A 19,341-nucleotide genomic window follows, 5' to 3' on the forward strand; every position below is an offset into this window, starting at 1 on the left:
TTCATTTAAATTTAGTGATTTGATCAGGGCCAAGATAGTAGAGGATTACTGATTAGCGCCAAGCACCCGCATTATGAGGGGAAAAAGCTCAGAAATAAATCTGTAAAAGAAAGAGACATTTTATTGACCCATTTCGAATATCTGACATTTCTATTTAGAATCATTCTCAAACCTTATATACAATTACATTTAACCATTATTACTTAACTGACAAAAAGTAAAAACTCAACACTGGCAAAGACAAAGAACAAATAATTCATTTGAAGACAGGTAGTTTGGTCCATTTTATGTCACTTACTGTTATTTTTACAATAACCAGTTTTCTTTTGCTCTTGCTCAGCATTATAAAAGCAACACAAATGAAGACTGTAAGAGGGTCACAAGCTGCACCTTGGTGACGTAGCTCAACTAGTGAGGATTGAGCAGACGTATCAGTGCCAAAGCTCTCTCTTTCTTTGCGCCCTTGAGGATTGAACTCAGCAGAACTTTTCTGTAAAGGAAGGTTGTCAGCTGTGTACATCTGTCCCATCAAATCAGTGAGGTAAAGAAGTAACAAAACACAAAAGGAATTGTTACCTTTAAATGCTAAATAATCAAGCTCTGATTTTATTTCATTTCAGAGCTATTCATATATATATATTGATTTATTCATTCATATTTATATGTACATATTTATACACGCATATCCTTTCAAAATCTAGGTGTGAAATCAGAAATGCCCTGCTATCAAAGATCACAAGCATGAGTTAACAATTCATGCAAGACTTTCTACAACAGAGATCATTTGAGCTCTGTTGGACAATTACAATTCATTCATATGCACTTTTGTTAGCATGTAGCAGTTTACCTGTGTCACAGGCAGGCCCACACTGAATCTGTGTGCATGGAATGCTGCGCAGAATTGGAACGTCGATCGTTCACAAAATGTTTGCTTCCTTCACATTTATTTTGTTAAATATTTTGGCTAATCTGGGATGGGCTAGCCATCTGTCCAGGGTGTTTCCCTGCCTATGGTTTAAGACTCTGGAATAGGTTCCAGCATCCCCGCAATCCTACACACGACAAGCGGTCTGGAAAATGGATGGATGGATGGATGGATGGACAAATTTTGTCTTATTTAATTGTAGTACATTCCAATTCTGAATTCTGAGATAGTATTCCACAGATTCCATCTGGGCCTGGTCTTCAGTAGCCTCTCTTATGGTGTGCATCCAGTAGATGCCAATTGTGTACTAGTACACCGTGAACTAATCCACAAATAAATTGTGATTTGGCAAGGCAGGAGATGTTTGGAACGCAAGCCACTGCTTCTTGAGGATGACTCTTTTTTTTTTTGTTGCATATCCACACATCTCCACCTTCTGATCACAAACTGCTGTCGATTACATCGAGTCGCTATAGTTACATAATAATCTTAGTCTATTATTATCTTAGACATAAAGGAACTCCAGGGAAGAACTTCCCTGACTGGTCCACAGCTCAGTCCACCACATCATGGATGATTCATGGAGTGATTCTCAGACCATGTTTCTGTGCAGATGAAGCAATAAGAGTGTCCTTCTATGCTACAATGGACTAATGTCCCATCTCTTTCCAATCACACTTCACTCTTCTTCGACACGTAGCACAGTTTCAATCATTTTAGTAATGCCACTGAAAGCATTTGTTGGTGAATAGTGGGCTGGGTGGCTGGATTGGTCCCTCACAGAAGTGTGCAAGTGCCTGATTTCTTATCATCATCTCCACCGGCTGATTCTTTCCGGTTGGGGTCGTTGAGCTCATCAAAGAGTCCTGTTTCTATCATCTCCTGTTGCCAGGCAATGGGCACAGCACCTGTGCTAAACTCTTTGAAGAACTGATCATCCTTCGCATCAAACTCAATACCCTTGATTTCAGAAAACTCAGCAATGTCACCTGTATCCTTAGCATAGACAACGTTGGGTTTGGGCACCCAGGGTGGATCGATAAGGCCGGCCTCCAAGCGAGCAAAGTTGATGGACTTGAACCACTCGTGTTTCCTTGGATCATCACCCCTATGAAAATAGTACAAATAACAATTATACATCCTGACCACGTGGGAAAAGGAGTTTGATGCATTTCACAATATTGCCTTCATGTTCAAGAAAAATCTAATCTTTTGGTCATTATTACACTTGGCCCAAATGAAGAGATATCCAGTATGTTGACCATATTCTCAAAGAAACCTAGATAATCATCTTCGCCAAGTCATACAAATTTGCTACAACAGCTTTGACTGATAGGATACTAATGAAGTCATACCCTTGTGATGACAGATTTCATATAGGTTAGGGTCCAAAAATCCTGCTTTAATACCTCTAATCACACTGAAGAATCAGGAGGTTAAGAGGGATAGAGGGACTTACTTGCAGCCAAGACGATCATCAATCTTTTTCTTGAGAAACTGCTTGATGATGTCTATAGTGGCAGCGTCAAAGTTCTTGTGCTCAAACTTGGGTTCCTCATTGATGATGCGCCTCTGTACCTCCTCCTTCTCCACTTTCTCCTTCTTGGCATCAGGGCCTTTGAAGGGGGTGTAGCCAGCCACCATTTCATAGATACTGCAGCCCAGGGCCCACCAGTCCACTGATGTCCTGTATGGGACATCAGTGAGGATTTCAGGTGCCATATATGCACCCGTTCCAGCCTGTGAAAAGAGACATTTCAAAAGTAATTTTTTTATTTCTTGTGTGGAAACTGGTTAGATAAGATGCAAAAGGTTTCCTTTTTATGAAACTGTGAGGGTTTGTGTAGCAATGTTTTGCTCTGAGGGTTTGTGTAGTTTGTTCATCAGATTAAGGACTGTAGTAGTAGAGCATTTTAACCACAATAGAACAATCTATTGCTCGTATCTCACTTCCTCTCTTTGCCAGAAAGAGGAAGCTTAATCTTAATCCTCTACTACCTGTCAGGTGTCATGTGCCGATCCACTGTGATGAAGTGGACTTATATAAAGACAACCATTCTTAGGTTCAAATGGACATGTGCACCTTTTGCGTACAGACATGCTTACACCTAGAGTCATTCATTAATAGCTATACGGCTAATTCAACACCTGAGCAACTGTAACTCTTCAGTTTACTTGCATGGCTCTAAGACTGATCACTATGGGCACCTAAAAACCCCATTTAATTGGTTAAAGAAAGATCGGCAAAATATTATTATTTTTTTGTCTAAATAATCGTATACAATGTTTTATCCTAGAGTAATGCTTAGTAGAAACTGTGTTGTATTCTTAAGACACTGATAATTCATCTGGCTTAGTCCAAGTGGAAAGCCCTCCTGAAATGCAAAGAACTATAACAAGACATAGTAATTGACAGGGTTAGTCTCAGTCAAGCTAAAATGTAATGATTACATGGAAAGATCATTGTGCTAGGTTAACATAATCAGTTTACCTAAGCTAGAATGACTTAGACCTTGAGACCACTGAAGATATAGTTTGTGCATATAGTGTAGTTACATAAATCAAATTGCTGGGCCATGGCTTTAAAGTTGTACAACCTCCAAAAGATTAAGGCTCTAATAACGGTCAATAAAATGTTCATTAAAGACGTAAATGACTGCAAAGAGCAGTGATAACCACAGAGTCTTATAATAGTCAAAATATAAAACAAATATAAAATGTATCCCTCTCCCTCTGCCTTTGGCTGTCTGATCAGAGACAGATTTGTGTAATTCTCCCTAAGAGGATCAGGAGTGTAAAGCCAGCCAAACCCCCGGGGGTTCAGCTTGGGCTTCAACCTGCACTGAGGACTCAAGAAGGGCACTGGATAATAAGCTTAGGCTCACTGCATTAGTGTTTGTTCATTTTGACATTTGACATATATCAAAAATGAACAAGTCATCATGAGGGGCAGCATTGAGTATGCAACCTCTTTTTGTCCACAAATGTGATTGAGAAAAATATGAATGGGTGGCTTACACTACCACAAGCAAAAAACAAAGCCAAAACAAAACAAAGATAAAGTTCAGGAAAGACATGATGAAGTTAGCATATTCCTCATAATATTTATCAACGACTATGAATCTTTGCAAATGTAAACTGTCTTAGCGTTTAGATAACCACTTTCTAAAATGCCTTTAAACTCTGGAAATAGGTTAAAGGTTTGATTAACTGAACATATTATTGGGAAAATGTAATTGTTCTGATTTTTGTTACCTATATGGCATAATTTCTTGAACAAGCTTTCAGTTTACTTCCGCAAATCCCTGCTGAGACAAAAAACCTCACTTAGTGTTTAATATAATTCAACAGTAAAAATGCTCCTGATGTTTGGATTTATCAGAAGCTTCCAATTGCTAATGGTGTATTGTCATTTTGCCATCACTGATGCTGCACTATGTTAATAAAACATCACAGTAGCAAAAGATTTCAGGTTATTTTGTATAACACTGTTTTATTGGCATGAGATAGAGACCCAGTCGTGATTTTGGGTAGAGGTGAAGCACTTGTGGGCCTTCTGAAGTCGAATTGTTGTGTCATAGAACCATTTTTAGCATGGTTTAGTTGGAAGCTATAGGAGAGTTTCAATGCAGAGAATATTGTGGATATTGTACCCCTCAGTCACAATTATCTGTTGCCCACAAATTGGAAAGTTAAAAAAGACAATGAGCCAAGGGTGCAGTTAAGGACACAGCAGCTAACTGATCCTTGTATTGCTTCTGCATGCTGTCTTTAGGTCTGTTTTCTGGTGTAGCCGTACTAAAGGTGATGAAGATCACTAGGAATTATATAACAGGTACAGAGCACGTCACTAACAGAGCAGTAATCCAGTGTAAAAGACGAACAATCCAAGGTCGCTAATAGTGTTACTGAAAATCTTTAAAGTCCTGGTGGCATGACTGCTAAACTTAAAAATTTTAACTAAACGGTGGTCTCAAATCCAAGTGTTCCACATATTGACTGGCTGTTTTCTCACTTCAATGATGTAGCTCAAAGTTTGTGTCAGTCTTCGGTCCAACTTAGCTAGCGAATAGTCTATTTAGGCTTTTTAGCTAAAAGTAGCAGTCTAATTTATTTTCTTTCTTTCTTTTTAGTCTAATTTCAGATAGTGTAGTCTAATCCAGTCTTGTTTATTATAATATATATGTATGTATATATATCCACCTCCTGAAGAAGTTTGAGAACTCTCCATACTTCCATTCTCATCTCACACAAGTGCTATCCGATGCCTTTACCCATACTAATCACAGCATAGAGATGATTAACTCACCTTTTGGGTAATGGTCTTTCCCGCAGGAATCTCCACAGCAAGACCAAGATCTGAAAGACGGCACTGGCCCAGGCTATCTAAGAGCACGTTTTCTGGCTTCATGTCACGGTACACAATGTCCATGGCATGCAGTTGCAGGATCCCAGTTGAAATCTGAGCTGTATAATAGATGATTCGATCCATTTCGATACCCTTCTCACCAATGTTATAGATGTGATACTTGAGATCACCTCCATTCATCAAGCTCATGACCAGGCAGAGATGGGTTTTGGTGTCGTAAGCATATGCCAGGGTGACAATGAACAGGCTGTTGACCTTCTCCAAGATCTTCTTCTCCAGAAGGGCCATTTTCTCACCATGTTTCTTCTTGAGACGCTTCTTGCAGAGCTTCTTGCAAGCGTACATCTGGCCAGTGTTCTTTACCTGCACTGCACACACCTGAAAGTGTAAATGTCAACATGGTCAAGTTTTTGAGAGACTACATCGTAATATCTTTGATTCGAGGCGTGTACTCATCATCTAAAATGCATGCTAATAGGTTGCACTTAATGAATAGAACCTACCTCTCCGAATCCACCCTTTCCGAGTGTCCTGAATTCGTAGAAGTACTTGTCTGTGATTGGCTGTTTCTCATACTCTTTCCACTGCAGAAACTTTTCGAAGAATTGGCTTGTCTGGTAATCTGTAAACGGTTTGCCTTTTAAGTATTCTTTGGTGACCTCCTTCACCTGTGCCATCACCTCATCGAAATCTTTGTCAGTAACCGCCTTGCACTTGGTTGCTACATCTCCAGTCAGGAAGGTGAGGGAGGTCTTGGAACCATCTTTGCAGAACTTGTTGATGATATTTGTACGGGCCTTGTCTTTGGCAGCAGCCTCAGACAATTCCCAATCGTACAGATCATCCAGAAATTCTGCTGCAGTGGAGCACTCTGGCCCCCCTTGATCGAGGTACTGGCGGAACATCTTCTTACCTATTGGCTGCTTTTCACAGAGGGACTCGTAGTCCAAGTCCAGACTCGTCCTGAGTGCCGCACATTGTTCCGCCTTGGGCAGAGACAGACTTCGGCGACGTTTCTTCATCTCCTTGTCATCACCCCCTTGGGCTTTCAGGTAGGCCGTGTTGGCCACCAAATTATCAAGTCCCCCCATGTCACACATTTTGGCGGCTGTGTCAAGTTACTCGCCCAAGAGAAATGGAAGCTCCGCACACTGCTCTATCAGGCTAGAAGATGCTATTGCCAGTGGTCAGTGCGTTTGTGTGCTACTCGCTTTGAAGCCAAGGCGCGAATGAGCCACTAAGACGCATGCACCTGCAGACCAAGATACACTGACAACCCAGTAATTACTCATTTAGAATTAAATACCTGCAAGGGATTTTCACTTAAGTATATTTGTGTGACCTATACTCAGCTACTATTCAAGGAAAGGAACTTATAAGAGGGTTCTCCTACTAAGAAGCTTTAGGGCTGACTATATTTAGGCAGATGCAGAGTGCTAGTCAACGGATGGCCATTGGGCTCTGTTGTCTAAACATAAATAGTGATACGATAGGAGGAGAAAAAATGTGGGAGCTAACAGCTCTGCATGGAGTGTACAAAATGCTGAGGCTAGCAGGACGCACTAAAACTTTCTCCTGTTGTTTACAGACCATTGGCTAATGTACTATAGCAGCACCAAATTCCAAAAAAGAGGCTAATGTCTATCTGCTGATACAGTCAATCATATAATTTTGTATTATTTTACCTGCTGATTTTAATTGTTAGCTGTTTGTTTTTAATTTAGCATAATCATATTTAGAATTTAGTTAAATGCACATTTCTGCCTTTAACCACAGTTGATGCAAAAGATTATAGAACTAATCTAAGATTCTGTTGACAGTCATAAAGTGTTCCTGCCAAATGCTTTCTGTCTTTACTACAGTATTATCACTCAGGGATTCATCCTGAGTAATCACAATTTACATGTGCTTTCTCCATGTGTCAGATAAATTGTGTGCAAAATTGTAAGTAGGTGTTTTCTTCTACATTGTAAGAGCAAAAAAAGATTTTGTATTTTATTGAGCATGTCTATTTATGTAGGATAAAAACAGATGAACAATCAGTACGATATAAATGCATATTATGATGTAGTGTTGTACTTTGTTTGAATGCAAGAAAATGGTAGGCTAATAATAATCTTGATTCACAATTTCTGATGAATTTCCATCTCATTATTTGTCAAGTTTGTCCTACTTATCTTGTGGTCTTACCAGGTAAATTCAGGTTATGATGATGTTTTGTTTAAAATACATTTGTAAGTTCAAACTTCTTACCTTCAAGGGTTGCACTCTGCTGCACTGGCCTTATTTCTGCAGTGTGCCAGTCTCTCTTCGACCTGCTTTAATGAGCATTACCTTTCACATGAATTCCTTCATTGCACAGTGCTTTTAAATACTGAGAGCAGAGCACCCACTTAGGTGACCATTTAAAATGGTTTAATTCCACAAACTGTCCCTCACAGCATATCTCACACTAATTTGAAAATAAATATATGGAATAAAGTGAAGTGATGGAATTTGTCCTCTGCATTTAACCCATCCAAGTTAGCGTACACACATTGAACAGTGAACACACACACTGCAAACCATGGACATAAACCCAGAGCAGTGGGCAGCCATTTTTGCCCAGGGAGCAATTGGGTGTTAGTTGCTCAAAGGCACCTAAGTCATTTACTTACTATACACACACAACCCCAAATCAGAAAAAGTTGGGACACTGTACAAATTGTGAGTAAAAAGGAATGGAATAATTTTCAAATCTCATAAACTTATATTTTATTCACAATAGAATATAGATAACATATCAAATGTTGAAAGTGAGACATTTTGAAATGTCATGCCAAATATTGGCTCATTTTGGATTTCATTAAAGAGCTACACATTCCAAAAAAGTTGGGACAGGTAGCAATAAGAGGCCGGAAAAGGTAAATGTACATATAAGGAACAGCTGGAGGACCAATTTGCAACTTATTAGGTCAATTGGCAACATGATTGGGTATAAAAAGAGCCTCTCAGAGTGGCAGTGTCTCTCAGAAGTCAAGATGGGCAGAGGATCACCAATTCCCCCAATGCTGCAGTGAAAAATAGTGGAGCAATATCAGAAAGGAGTTTCTCAGAGAAAAATTGCAAAGAGTTTGTAGTTATCATCGTCTACAGTGCATAATATCATCCAAAGATTAAGAGAATCTGGAACAATCTCTGTGCGTAAGGGTCAAGGCCGGAAAACCATACTGGATGCCCGTGATCTTCGGGCCCTTAGACGGCACTGCATCACATACAGGAATGCTAGTGTAATGGAAATCACAACATGGGCTCAGGAATACTTCCAGAAAACATTGTCGGTGAACACAATCCACCGTGCCATTCGCCGTTGCCAGCTAAAACTCTATAGGTCAAAAAAGAAGCCATATCTAAACAGGATCTAGAAGCGCAGCCGTTTTCTCTGGGCCAAGGCTCATTAAAAATGGACTGTGGCAAAGTGGAAAACTGTTCTGTGGTCAGACGAATCAAAATTTGAAGTTCTTTTTGGAAAACTGGGATGCCATGTCATCCAGACTAAAGAGGACAAGGACAACCCAAGTTGTTATCAGCGCTCAGTTCAGAAGCCTGCATCTCTGATGGTATGGGGTTGCATGAGTGCGTGTGGCATGGGCAGCTTACACATCCGGAAAGGCACCATCAATGCTGAAAGGTATATCCAAGTTCTAGAACAACATATGCTCCCATCCAGACGTCGTCTCTTTCAGGGAAGACCTTGCATTTTCCAACATGACAATGCCAGACCATATACTGCATCAATTACAATATCATGGGTGCGTAGAAGGATCCAGGTACTGAAATGGCCAGCCTGCAGTCCAGATCTTTCACCCATAGGAAACATTTGGTGCATCATAAAGAGGAAGATGCAACAAAGAAGACCTAAGACAGTTGAGCAACTAGAAGCCTGTATTAGTCAAGAATGGGACAACATTCCTATTCCTAAACTTGAGCAACTTGTCTCCTCAGTCCCCAGACGTTTGCAGACTGTTATAAAAAGAAGAGGGGATGCCACACAGTGGTAAACACGGCCTTGTCCCAACTTTTTTGAGATGTGTTGATGCCATGAAATTTAAAATCAACTTATTTTTCCCTTAAAATGATACACTTTCTCAGTTTAAACATTTGATATGTCATCTATGTTGTATTTTGAATAAAATATTGAAATTTGAAACTTCCACATTGCATTCTGTTTTTATTCACAATTTGTACAGTGTTCCAACATTTTCTGATTTGGGGTTGTGTGTGTGTGTGTATATATATATATATATATATATATATATATATATATATATATATTGCTTTATGTGATTTATCATAAATATTATACATAATAAATCATAAAAAAAAAAAAATGATTGAAACGAGATAAAGTATACACAAAAAGCATAAATATATGCAAAGCAAAATGCAAGTCTCATGGAACATGATGGACTGCATTGGTTACAGTTCTGCCATCTTGACATGGATTTTGTATGCTCTAGTCTAGGGGTCACGTTGTAACAGGAATTACACAATTCTCCTACTGTTTGAGAGAGATCTCTGTATCTAAGGCTGTGCGCATCAGTATAAGCTAATTCAGTCTGCTAAAGCTAAGCTAAGCTAATATGAGTTAATCCATACCAAAAGTGTCTTATGCTTCTAAAGCAGAGTGGGAGGAGGGGGTCTCATTCACATACACTGAGACGTTAAAGCTGCTCAATCAAACATTCTAGGTCATGTTGAACATCAACTTGTTGAACAACTTGACATTTTTTGTCAAGTTTTGCAGATGATGACAGAATTTCCGTCCTGTTGAATGACGATTTAAATCAACAGAGCACTATGTTCTAGACTTCCCTTTAAGAGAACTGAAGATGTGTTTGTGGCTGAAAAGGCTTCAAAATCAGTGTGGGAAAATAAAACATTATTTTTCTTTTAAGCTGTCATGTTACAGTCTGGAAAACCACAGGGAAAACAATTGTATGGGTACACCTACATATTATACTATGCATACTGCACAAACATAAAAGTATGTTTATGAAGAAGCAGGTAAAGGACGAGTAGGCAACATATCTGTACCCATGGTCAAATGGTAACTCTGCACATATTCGCTCTTTAGATTTGAACAGCTAGGCATCAGCTCTGTCCTTCATGACAGTAGAATCGCCTTGTCTCACCTGGAGATTGCCTTTCTCTTACAAGAGAGGATTACGGAGGTGGTGGAGGGAGAGATAGACTAACAATCCCCCTTCTGCTTTTAGCCCACAGACACAAAGTAGCTACTGAGCAGATCAGCGGGTCACTCACACAAATGGCAAGATACAACAGATTTTTTTTTTGAGTCAATTTCCATATAATACCTGATATATCTGATAGCTATTAACCATAGGCTATATATTGAAATGTTTATTTTCACCACAACAAACAAAATATATCAAGAACAGCACATTTACTGTGTCCACTGCATGTCTACTATACCAATTAGTCCTTTTTTGTGGCAATATACAGACAGACAACAAATTTGGCTACTAGACGTTTAAAATGAGGAGGCTACAGTCCACTTAGAGCTCATGCTAAGAGTCAAAATCAGAACCATCAGTCCCAATGTCTTATACAGCATCATGCCACAAGTGACACTGCCCTCTAGTGGATAACTGACATTATTCCATAATCATTATGAACTGGTAAAAAACATCAAAATGGTGGCAAGAACATTGACTGAGAAACACATGAAAATCAACTAAACACCTTCCTCTCAGACGGACAAAGAACTGAGCAACAGTACAGGAGCAACAAGGGCTGAAGGTCTCTCAGCATAAAGTCAATGAACCTTTTCAGAAATTGATTTATTTAATAGGTAATTGGTTAAAGTCGGGATGAAACGGATTGTCTTTCCCCTCTATGACTTATATGGTGAATTCAGGTAAAGTGGGCCACTTTTGGTTAAACGAGTATGCCTAATTTAGTTTCTTTCTTTCTTTTTTTCCTCAGACAACACGTTTAGTAAAGACGTGATCGAAAATAAAACTTTTATATTTTTTTTATTTGATTGCGGCTGTTTACAAAAATACTGAATTGTGAAAATTACTTTTATGAAACAACTTTTACAAGTCTTTGCATTTCCAAATTCCTGTTGGAAACTTGAGCAGTGGCTCATTACTGCCCTTCTGTGGCCTGAATGAGATGACACTTAACTTGCCTCGAACTGAGTATAATTGTTTTAAAAACACTGCTTTCTTTTTTTATTATTGAGAACATTATATAAACAAAGAAGGAAGCAGTCAATGTAGAAGAAATAGAAAAAAAAAAAAAAAAAAAAAGGAAAGAAAGAAAAAAAAAAAAGAAAAAAAAGATACAAGACGGGTATATAACTCTACCTCTAAGTTATTTGTTATTGAGAACATTGATAATGATTTTTCTTTACTTTGGGAAAATGTTTTGTTTGGAATTGTTGATTGTAAAAAAAGAGCATTTACAGAAAAACAAAAAACAAAGGTTGATTTGGCACTGTGCAAAAAGGGATTAAGGCATTTTCTTATTTTTTCTTATACTGCACTACCTACCTCTCAAAACGTCTGTTCAGGATTCATGACTGAAATGAAATCACCCTTGTGCACATCTTAATCGATAATTCTTTGTTTTGTTAATCAGGTGGCAGTGAAATTTGTCCAAAAGACACCACACACAAAATATATCAGCACTGTAAGTATGCTGCACTCTCTGTTTTCTCTTTTTAGTCACTGTTTTCAGTTTTATAATATCTTACTCTATATTCATTTTAGTCATAGATAACAAATGATTTTTCAATAGGAAAACTGCCTTTGACCAACAATTCAACCATCATGTTTTCTTTTAGCCTTTTCATCCCGAACCCCTTTCTTTAGAAATTGCTTTGGCAGTCACCTCAAGTAGGGGTCCCAGCTGTCCAAATATAATTTAGGTGCTGGACTGGCAGGACGACCCAGAACATTATGTCATGATCATGGAGCACCCCTTGCCAAGCTTGGATATGTATAAATTCCTGAAACTCAACAGAGGTGTCCTCAAGGAGCACACAGCACAGCACATTATGCGGCAGGTTATTTAGGCCTATGCCATTAGCGTTTGCTGTTATCGGGGTGTTTTTCATGGCTGTTTTTCAAACCTGCTCATAAACTTGAGCACACTGGAGGTCAAATTAATCGACTTTGGGTGTGCGGACCTCATGAGGGATTCTGCCTATATGTCCCTCCGTGGTATGTATTATGCACCGCTTTGCTATTAAAGCTGCAGTCGGCAAGTATGGCAGATTGAGTCGACTTAGCCAAAATTGTTAATGTTTACATCTCTCATGCCCCTCCCCCACTACCACCAAGCACCCTCCCATCGAGTTCGTGCTCGTCAGTGTGTGTGCACCAGATCTTCTGTGAACGCACTGTCTCTTCAGCATCAAAGCATCATTTTCTTTTCCTTGGTTGTTTTGGACCTCCTACCTCTGGTTTTTAACCGAGGAAGCTTGTTAGTAGATTTCTCTCCGCCATCACGCTTCGTACAATCCAACACAGCTGCGAACTTCAGGCGTGTGCATGTGATATTGTAACGTGCGCGGGGGAGGGGGGATCTGTGGTGTGTGCACGAACTGTGATTGACAGATCTCACACAGCCCTGCGCTGATTGGACCAGAAGAACCAGGAGCGGTGGATTTTTGCAAAACAAATAACAGGCTCCAGGTGGAGGTAGAAGCACAGGGGTTTCTCTAAAACTGGCTGATTTATGTTGTTCTGTCGGAGCATATGTCGGTTTCAGTGAATATGATCAAAAAAATCTTGCCGACGGCAGCTTTAAATTAATTAGAACACTAAATCTCATGTGGTATATAGTCAATATACTTCTGTTTATAAACATCATACAAAATTTCTTTCCTCCAGGCAAACACCATACATACCCCCAGAGTATTATGACATGGGCAAATACCATGCAAAGCCCACAACAGTGTTTTCACTAGGGGTGCTTCTGTTCACAATGGTGCATGGACGTTATCCAACAGCCCAGGACCAGTACGACCTCACAAACAATGACTGGTCCAGATTTGTTGTGTCATGAGGTTATACAGTGAGGAAAATAAGTATTTGAACACCCTGCTATTTTGCAAGTTCTCCCACTTGGAAATCATGGAGGGGTCTGAAATTGTCATCGTAGGTGCATGTCCACTGTGAGAGACATAATCTAAAAAAAAAAAATCCAGAAATCACAATATATGATTATTTGATTTTTTTTTTTTATGATTTTTTAACTATTTATTTGTATGATACAGCTGCAAATAAGTATTTGAACACCTGTCTATCAGCTAGAATTCTGACCCTCAAAGACCTGTTAGTCTGCCTTTAAAATGTCCACCTCCACTCCATTTATTATCCTAAATTAGATGCACCTGTTTGAGGTCGTTAGCTGCATAAAGACACCTGTCCACCCCATACAATCAGTAAGAATCCAACTACTAACATGGCCAAGACCAAAGAGCTGTCCAAAGACACTAGAGACAAAATTGTACACCTCCACAAGGCTGGAAAGGGCTACGGGGAAATTGCCAAGCAGCTTGGTGAAAAAAGGTCCACTGTTGGAGCAATCATTAGAAAATGGAAGAAGCTAAACATGACTGTCAATCTCCCTCGGACTGGGGCTCCATGCAAGATCTCACCTCGTGGGGCCTCAATGATCCTAAGAAAGGTGAGAAATCAGCCCAGAACTACACGGGAGGAGCTGGTCAATGACCTGAAAAGAGCTGGGACCACCGTTTCCAAGGTTACTGTTGGTAATACACTAAGACGTCATGGTTTGAAATCATGCATGGCACGGAAGGTTCCCCTGCTTAAACCAGCACATGTCAAGGCCCATCTTAAGTTTGCCAATGACCATTTGGATGATCCAGAGGAGTCATGGGAGAAAGTCATGTGGTCAGATGAGACCAAAATAGAACTTTTTGGTCATAATTCCACTAAACGTGTTTGGAGGAAGAAGAATGATGAGTACCATCCCAAGAACACCATCCCTACTGTGAAGCATGGGGGTGGTAGCATCATGCTTTGGGGGTGTTTTTCTGCACATGGGACAGGGCGACTGCACTGTATTAAGGAGAGGATGACCGGGGCCATGTATTGCGAGATTTTGGGGAACAACCTCCTTCCCTCAGTTAGAGCATTGAAGATGGGTCGAGGCTGGGTCTTCCAACATGACAATGCTCACAGCCAGGATAACCAAGGAGTGGCTCTGTAAGAAGCATATCAAGGTTCTGGCGTGGCCTAGCCAGTCTCCAGACCTAAACCCAATAGAGAATCTTTGGAGGGAGCTGAAAGTCTGTATTACCCAACGACAGCCCAGAAACCAGACTGATCTAGAGAAGATCTGTGTGGAGGAGTGGGCCAAAATCCCTCCTGCAGTGTGTGCAAACCTGGTGAAAAACTACAGGAAACATTTGACCTCTGTAATTGCAAACAAAGGCTACTGTACCAAATATTAACATTGATTTTCTCAGGTGTTCAAATACTTATTTGCAGCTGTATCATACAAATAAATAGTTAAAAAATCATACATTGTGATTTCTGGATTTTTTTTTTTAGATTATGTCTCTCACAGTGGACATGCACCTACGATGACAATTTCAGACCCCTCCATGATTTCTAAGTGGGAGAACTTGCAAAATAGCAGGGTGTTCAAATACTTATTTTCCTCACTGTATGTTAATCAAAGAACAAATGGGTAAATTGTTGTTTAACCTATTCAGTCAGCTTTGTGTCTGGCAGGCTGACATGAGTGGCCTTTCCATCGTTTCACATAGGCCTTAACTTGCTTACGGATGTTTAAATATTGTAAATAGTTGTACACTTTTTATACCATGCCTGCACTTACACCGTGCCTATACACTGGACACAACAGTTGCATCACATCGCAACAGATGGCGCTGTCTACACCCGATGCGACAAAGTTACTGTTGCAAATCCATTTGTTCTTCTTGTCAGAAGTAGCGTGAGTGCTTGGAGTATGTCAGAAATAGAACGGGTGTTCTAGAATTTGCTGTGTGTGTCTTGCTGCATCCAGTAGGCTACAGCATCACTGATTAAAGTGTGTTCTATTTGCTTTTGTCGCCTGGCATCGCTCGCGTCTGGTATATACACAGTGTTAGGCCTTTTTACTGGTGATATTACTTGCTTAGGGATGTTTAAATATAAGTGTAACAAGGTTTGTTGATAAGGGAAGAAAGAGGCGGAACCGGTGAACATTTAATAGGAACAATTTAATCATCAAAATAAACAAACACAAAACGAAAGTAAAGTGGCAGCCCCACACAGACGACTGGCGCACACAGATAAACAAAACACAACTTTAAGTCCAGGCCTGGTCCTCTCTCGTCCCTCACTGTTTGTCGCTCCTCTTTTTATTCATCCAGATCTTCTTCCATGAGACTCGAGGCAAAGAGACTTGGAGTGCAAGGAAGGAGACGTGTGAAATCGCCCCTATTTTAATAAATAATAGACCCCAATATATATCTTTATATACAGATGATGTGCTTTTGTATATATATATATATCAAAGCCAGAATTGTCCATTCCACCTCTCTTGAACCTTTTAGAATCGTTTAACAAATTATCAGGTTTCACAATAAATTGGGATAAAAGTGAGTTAATGCCTTTAACTTCGGATAAATTCTATCCCATTTAAAATTGCTCACAATTCATTTAAACATTTGGGAATCACAATTACAAGGAGGGCAGATGCATTACTCAAGGCGAATTGTCATATAAAAAAGAATCAGCTAAAAGATAATATTACATTTTGGAGGACGTTACCTATGTCCATGGCAGGAAAGATCAACGCAATCAAAATGGTGACTCTCCCTTGATTTTTAAATTTATTTTCTTCCATTCCAGTTCTGATACCTGTCAAGCTATTTGCAAAATTAGAGTCTATTATTATTTCATTTATATGGAATTATAAAGCTGTCAGAATATCCAAAAAACAAATGTGTAAGCCAAAAGCAAAAGGAGGATTTAGTCTTCCCCACTTCAGATGTTACTATTGGGCCGCTAATTTACAGTTCATGTAGGAAGACATCTTCAGAAGCTTTGTTGAATAGTCCAGTAAAAATGTAATCAAGGTCTTATAATGAGAATTTAATAATAAATAATTCCCTTAAAATATGGAAGCAGATTAAATAGTGTTTGGATCTTCCACATAATATATTTCGACAGCCCAATTTGTAAAAACCATGCCTTCACTCCAGGCTTACATGACAAGGTTTTCTCCCAATGGAAGCAAAAGGGTTTAATTTCCATAAGGGACTTGTATATTGATAGTAAATTTGGTTCATTTACTCAACTTTAATTAAAATATGATCTTTTATCTACAGATTTTTCCCGGTATTTACAAATTAGGGAATTTACAAGGAAGCATATCATAGGCTTTGAAAACATATCAATACACCAAATTCTTGGAACTCTAAGTAATCCTAGTCCAGTGGAACAAGGTGCTGTTTATTTTTTTTATGCTCTACTAGACAGGGTGAACACAAATAAACCCAATAAAATCCTTACTTAATCTTGATTCATAACTTCTTAAGGGCTTAGTGGTCAAGGAAAGGTGTGTGCTCTGTGTGCTTCGACTAGTCTTAGATACTGCCTGTTATGGGGGGGTGAAATGCTATTTCATGCATACTGAGTTTTTTACACTGGTAAAGAGTTGGATTCCCATGCTAAACATGGACAAAGTTTCAAAAACTAAGTTGTACGTTTGAAGGAGTATTTTTGTTCCAAAAATACTCCTTCCGGTTTATCACAAGTTTCGGAAAGTTTTTTTCGAGTATGGCTCTGTCTTACGTAAGATAGAGCGGAATTTCCTTATATGGGTCCTAAGGGCACTTCTCCTGTAAGATCGCGGGCGCGCGCGCAGTCGTAAACCAGAGCAAGAGAGTGAAAGCAGTTCGCCATCAAAGCGCCCTGCCCGGCTTTTGGGAAGTCAATGTCACCAAAGAAGTGTGTTTTTGGTTGCCAGGGCAAGACAACCCTGCACAGATTCCCAAAGAACCCAGCGTTAAGGAACCCGTGGATGGAGTTTGTTTTCCTGAGCATAAACGGAGTTGTGTTAGACTGTTGTTCCCTGCATTTCGACGATGATTGTTTTATAAACAAAGCCCAGATCTACGGATTTGCAGATCGTCTAATGCTTAAGGATCGAGCAGTCACAATGTAAAGGTTCGCGGTCGTGCGTTGGAACGGTGAGTAAAACTGTTGAACAAATGTCTCTGTGTGTTGTTAGCTAGGCGGGTAAGCACATCTTTAGCTTCGCCCACACGGCCCGCCCCCAGCCGCTCGTTTTTTTCCGGAAAGACTCGGTACAGTCGATCTTTCAATTAAAAATATAATAAAACAAAATACTTTTTGGAGATATGAAGGATGCAATATTACTCTATAGGTACTCAAGATTAACAGGAGATTGAGTGAAAATGAGCATTTCACCCCCCCTTTAACAAGGAACTGTAGTGCTTCCGACAATCATAATAAAATACCGCCTGTTTTAGTTCTTGTTAAGTGTTAAATTTACTGGGAACAAGAATTATCCTTAGAGATAGAAGTTAAGTGTCATTTGCAATTTTCTCCCATTCATATATTCTTTTTACCCACTTAGCTAACTCATTTTTCATTGACGGGTATGAACATAGAGGTAAGTGGGTTGTTACAGTATGTATGCATATGGTATGAGTATGCAAGTACGTGTGGCCATGCAGGTGTATGAGTATAAATGTGTTTGTATGGGTATATGGGGTGTGTAAATGTATGTAATGCACATAGATGTATAATTATGTAGGTATATATAGTTTCTTATAGGTGTATATACATGTATGATATGTATGTATATATTATTATGCATTATCAAAGTAATTTTATTAATTCATTTTTGTTTATTTTATTTTTCCTCATGTTTATGTATTCATATATTTACTATATTTACGCAGTCTGTCACATACTCATTTAGTTTCTTGGAGTACAATGTACTTGTACTTATAACATCTACGAATGAGGACAGGGGGGAGGTTTTGTTTCTGACACTTATTGTAGAACATATTGTGATTGTTATTAATGTTTCCCTGCTTATGAAAAGCTAAATAAAAAAATAAAAAAAGGAAGGAGACGTGGAGCTGGGCAAAACCAGCGACAACAAAGGAGACAGGAGACTGGGCAGAACCTGTGGTGACAAAGGAGACAGGAGACTGGATGGGACCAGCGGAAACTGAACTGAACAGGCGTCAGAGATGGGCAGTATTTTAATTACATGTATTTGAAATGCGTATTTAATTACTTTTGAGTATTTTGTAATTTGTATTTTCCTTAACAAAAATAAATGAAATGTAATTTGTAATTAAATACTTCAAGAGAGTGTAATTTGTATTTAAAATACTAAAATACTTTTTTAAATTTCGCATATATTAACTTTCATCACCAGAGTTAAAGGTATATTTCACCCAAGCCCATGATTTACTCACCCTGAAGCCATCCTAGGTGTATATGACATTCTTCTTTCAGACGAATACTATCAGAGTTATATTAAAAATATATACTGGCTCTTCCAAGCTTTATAATGGCAGTGAATGGCCGTTTAAGTTTTGAAGTCCATCAAAGCTCGGTATCCATCATAAAAGTGCATCTGTCCATCATAAAAGTGCATCTGTCCATCATAAGAGTGCTCCACACGGCTCTGGCAGGTTAATAAAGGCCTTCTAAAGCGAAGCAATGCGTTCATGTAAGAAAAATATCCATATTTAAAACTTTAACGACTAAAATAACTAGCTTCCGGCAGACTGGCATACGCAAGTCGACTTACGCCACAAGAGTAACACCTGACGATGTATAACGTAGCACTCACAGAGCATATGGGGCTGCATAGCTGCAGACCAAACCGCCTATATGATGACCCCTGTCCACCATCAAAAGCACCTACAATGGGCACGCGAGCATCGGAACTGGACCTTGTAGCAGTGGAAGAAGGTCGCCTGGTGAGTCCTGTTTTCTTTTACACGTGG

General features: G+C 39.3%; 1 protein-coding gene across 1 annotated transcript; it reads right to left on the minus strand.

Moving 5' to 3' along the window:
- Positions 1-104: 104 nt before the first annotated feature.
- On the minus strand, positions 105-7,592 carry grk7a (G protein-coupled receptor kinase 7a). The gene is made up of 5 exons (XM_079876437.1): positions 7,548-7,592; positions 5,798-6,563; positions 5,235-5,672; positions 2,385-2,665; positions 105-2,033 (listed from the first exon to the last, which is right to left on the minus strand). Exons 2-5 carry the CDS (start codon positions 6,392-6,394, stop codon positions 1,703-1,705), a joined length of 1,647 nt encoding a protein of 548 aa, XP_079732563.1. The 5' UTR covers positions 6,395-6,563; positions 7,548-7,592; the 3' UTR covers positions 105-1,702.
- Between the last annotated feature and the right edge of the window lie 11,749 nt (positions 7,593-19,341).

The sequence above is a fragment of the Squalius cephalus genome, assembly GCF_949319135.1.
Source record: "Squalius cephalus genome assembly, chromosome: 7".
Classification (NCBI taxonomy): Eukaryota; Metazoa; Chordata; class Actinopteri; order Cypriniformes; family Leuciscidae; genus Squalius; species Squalius cephalus.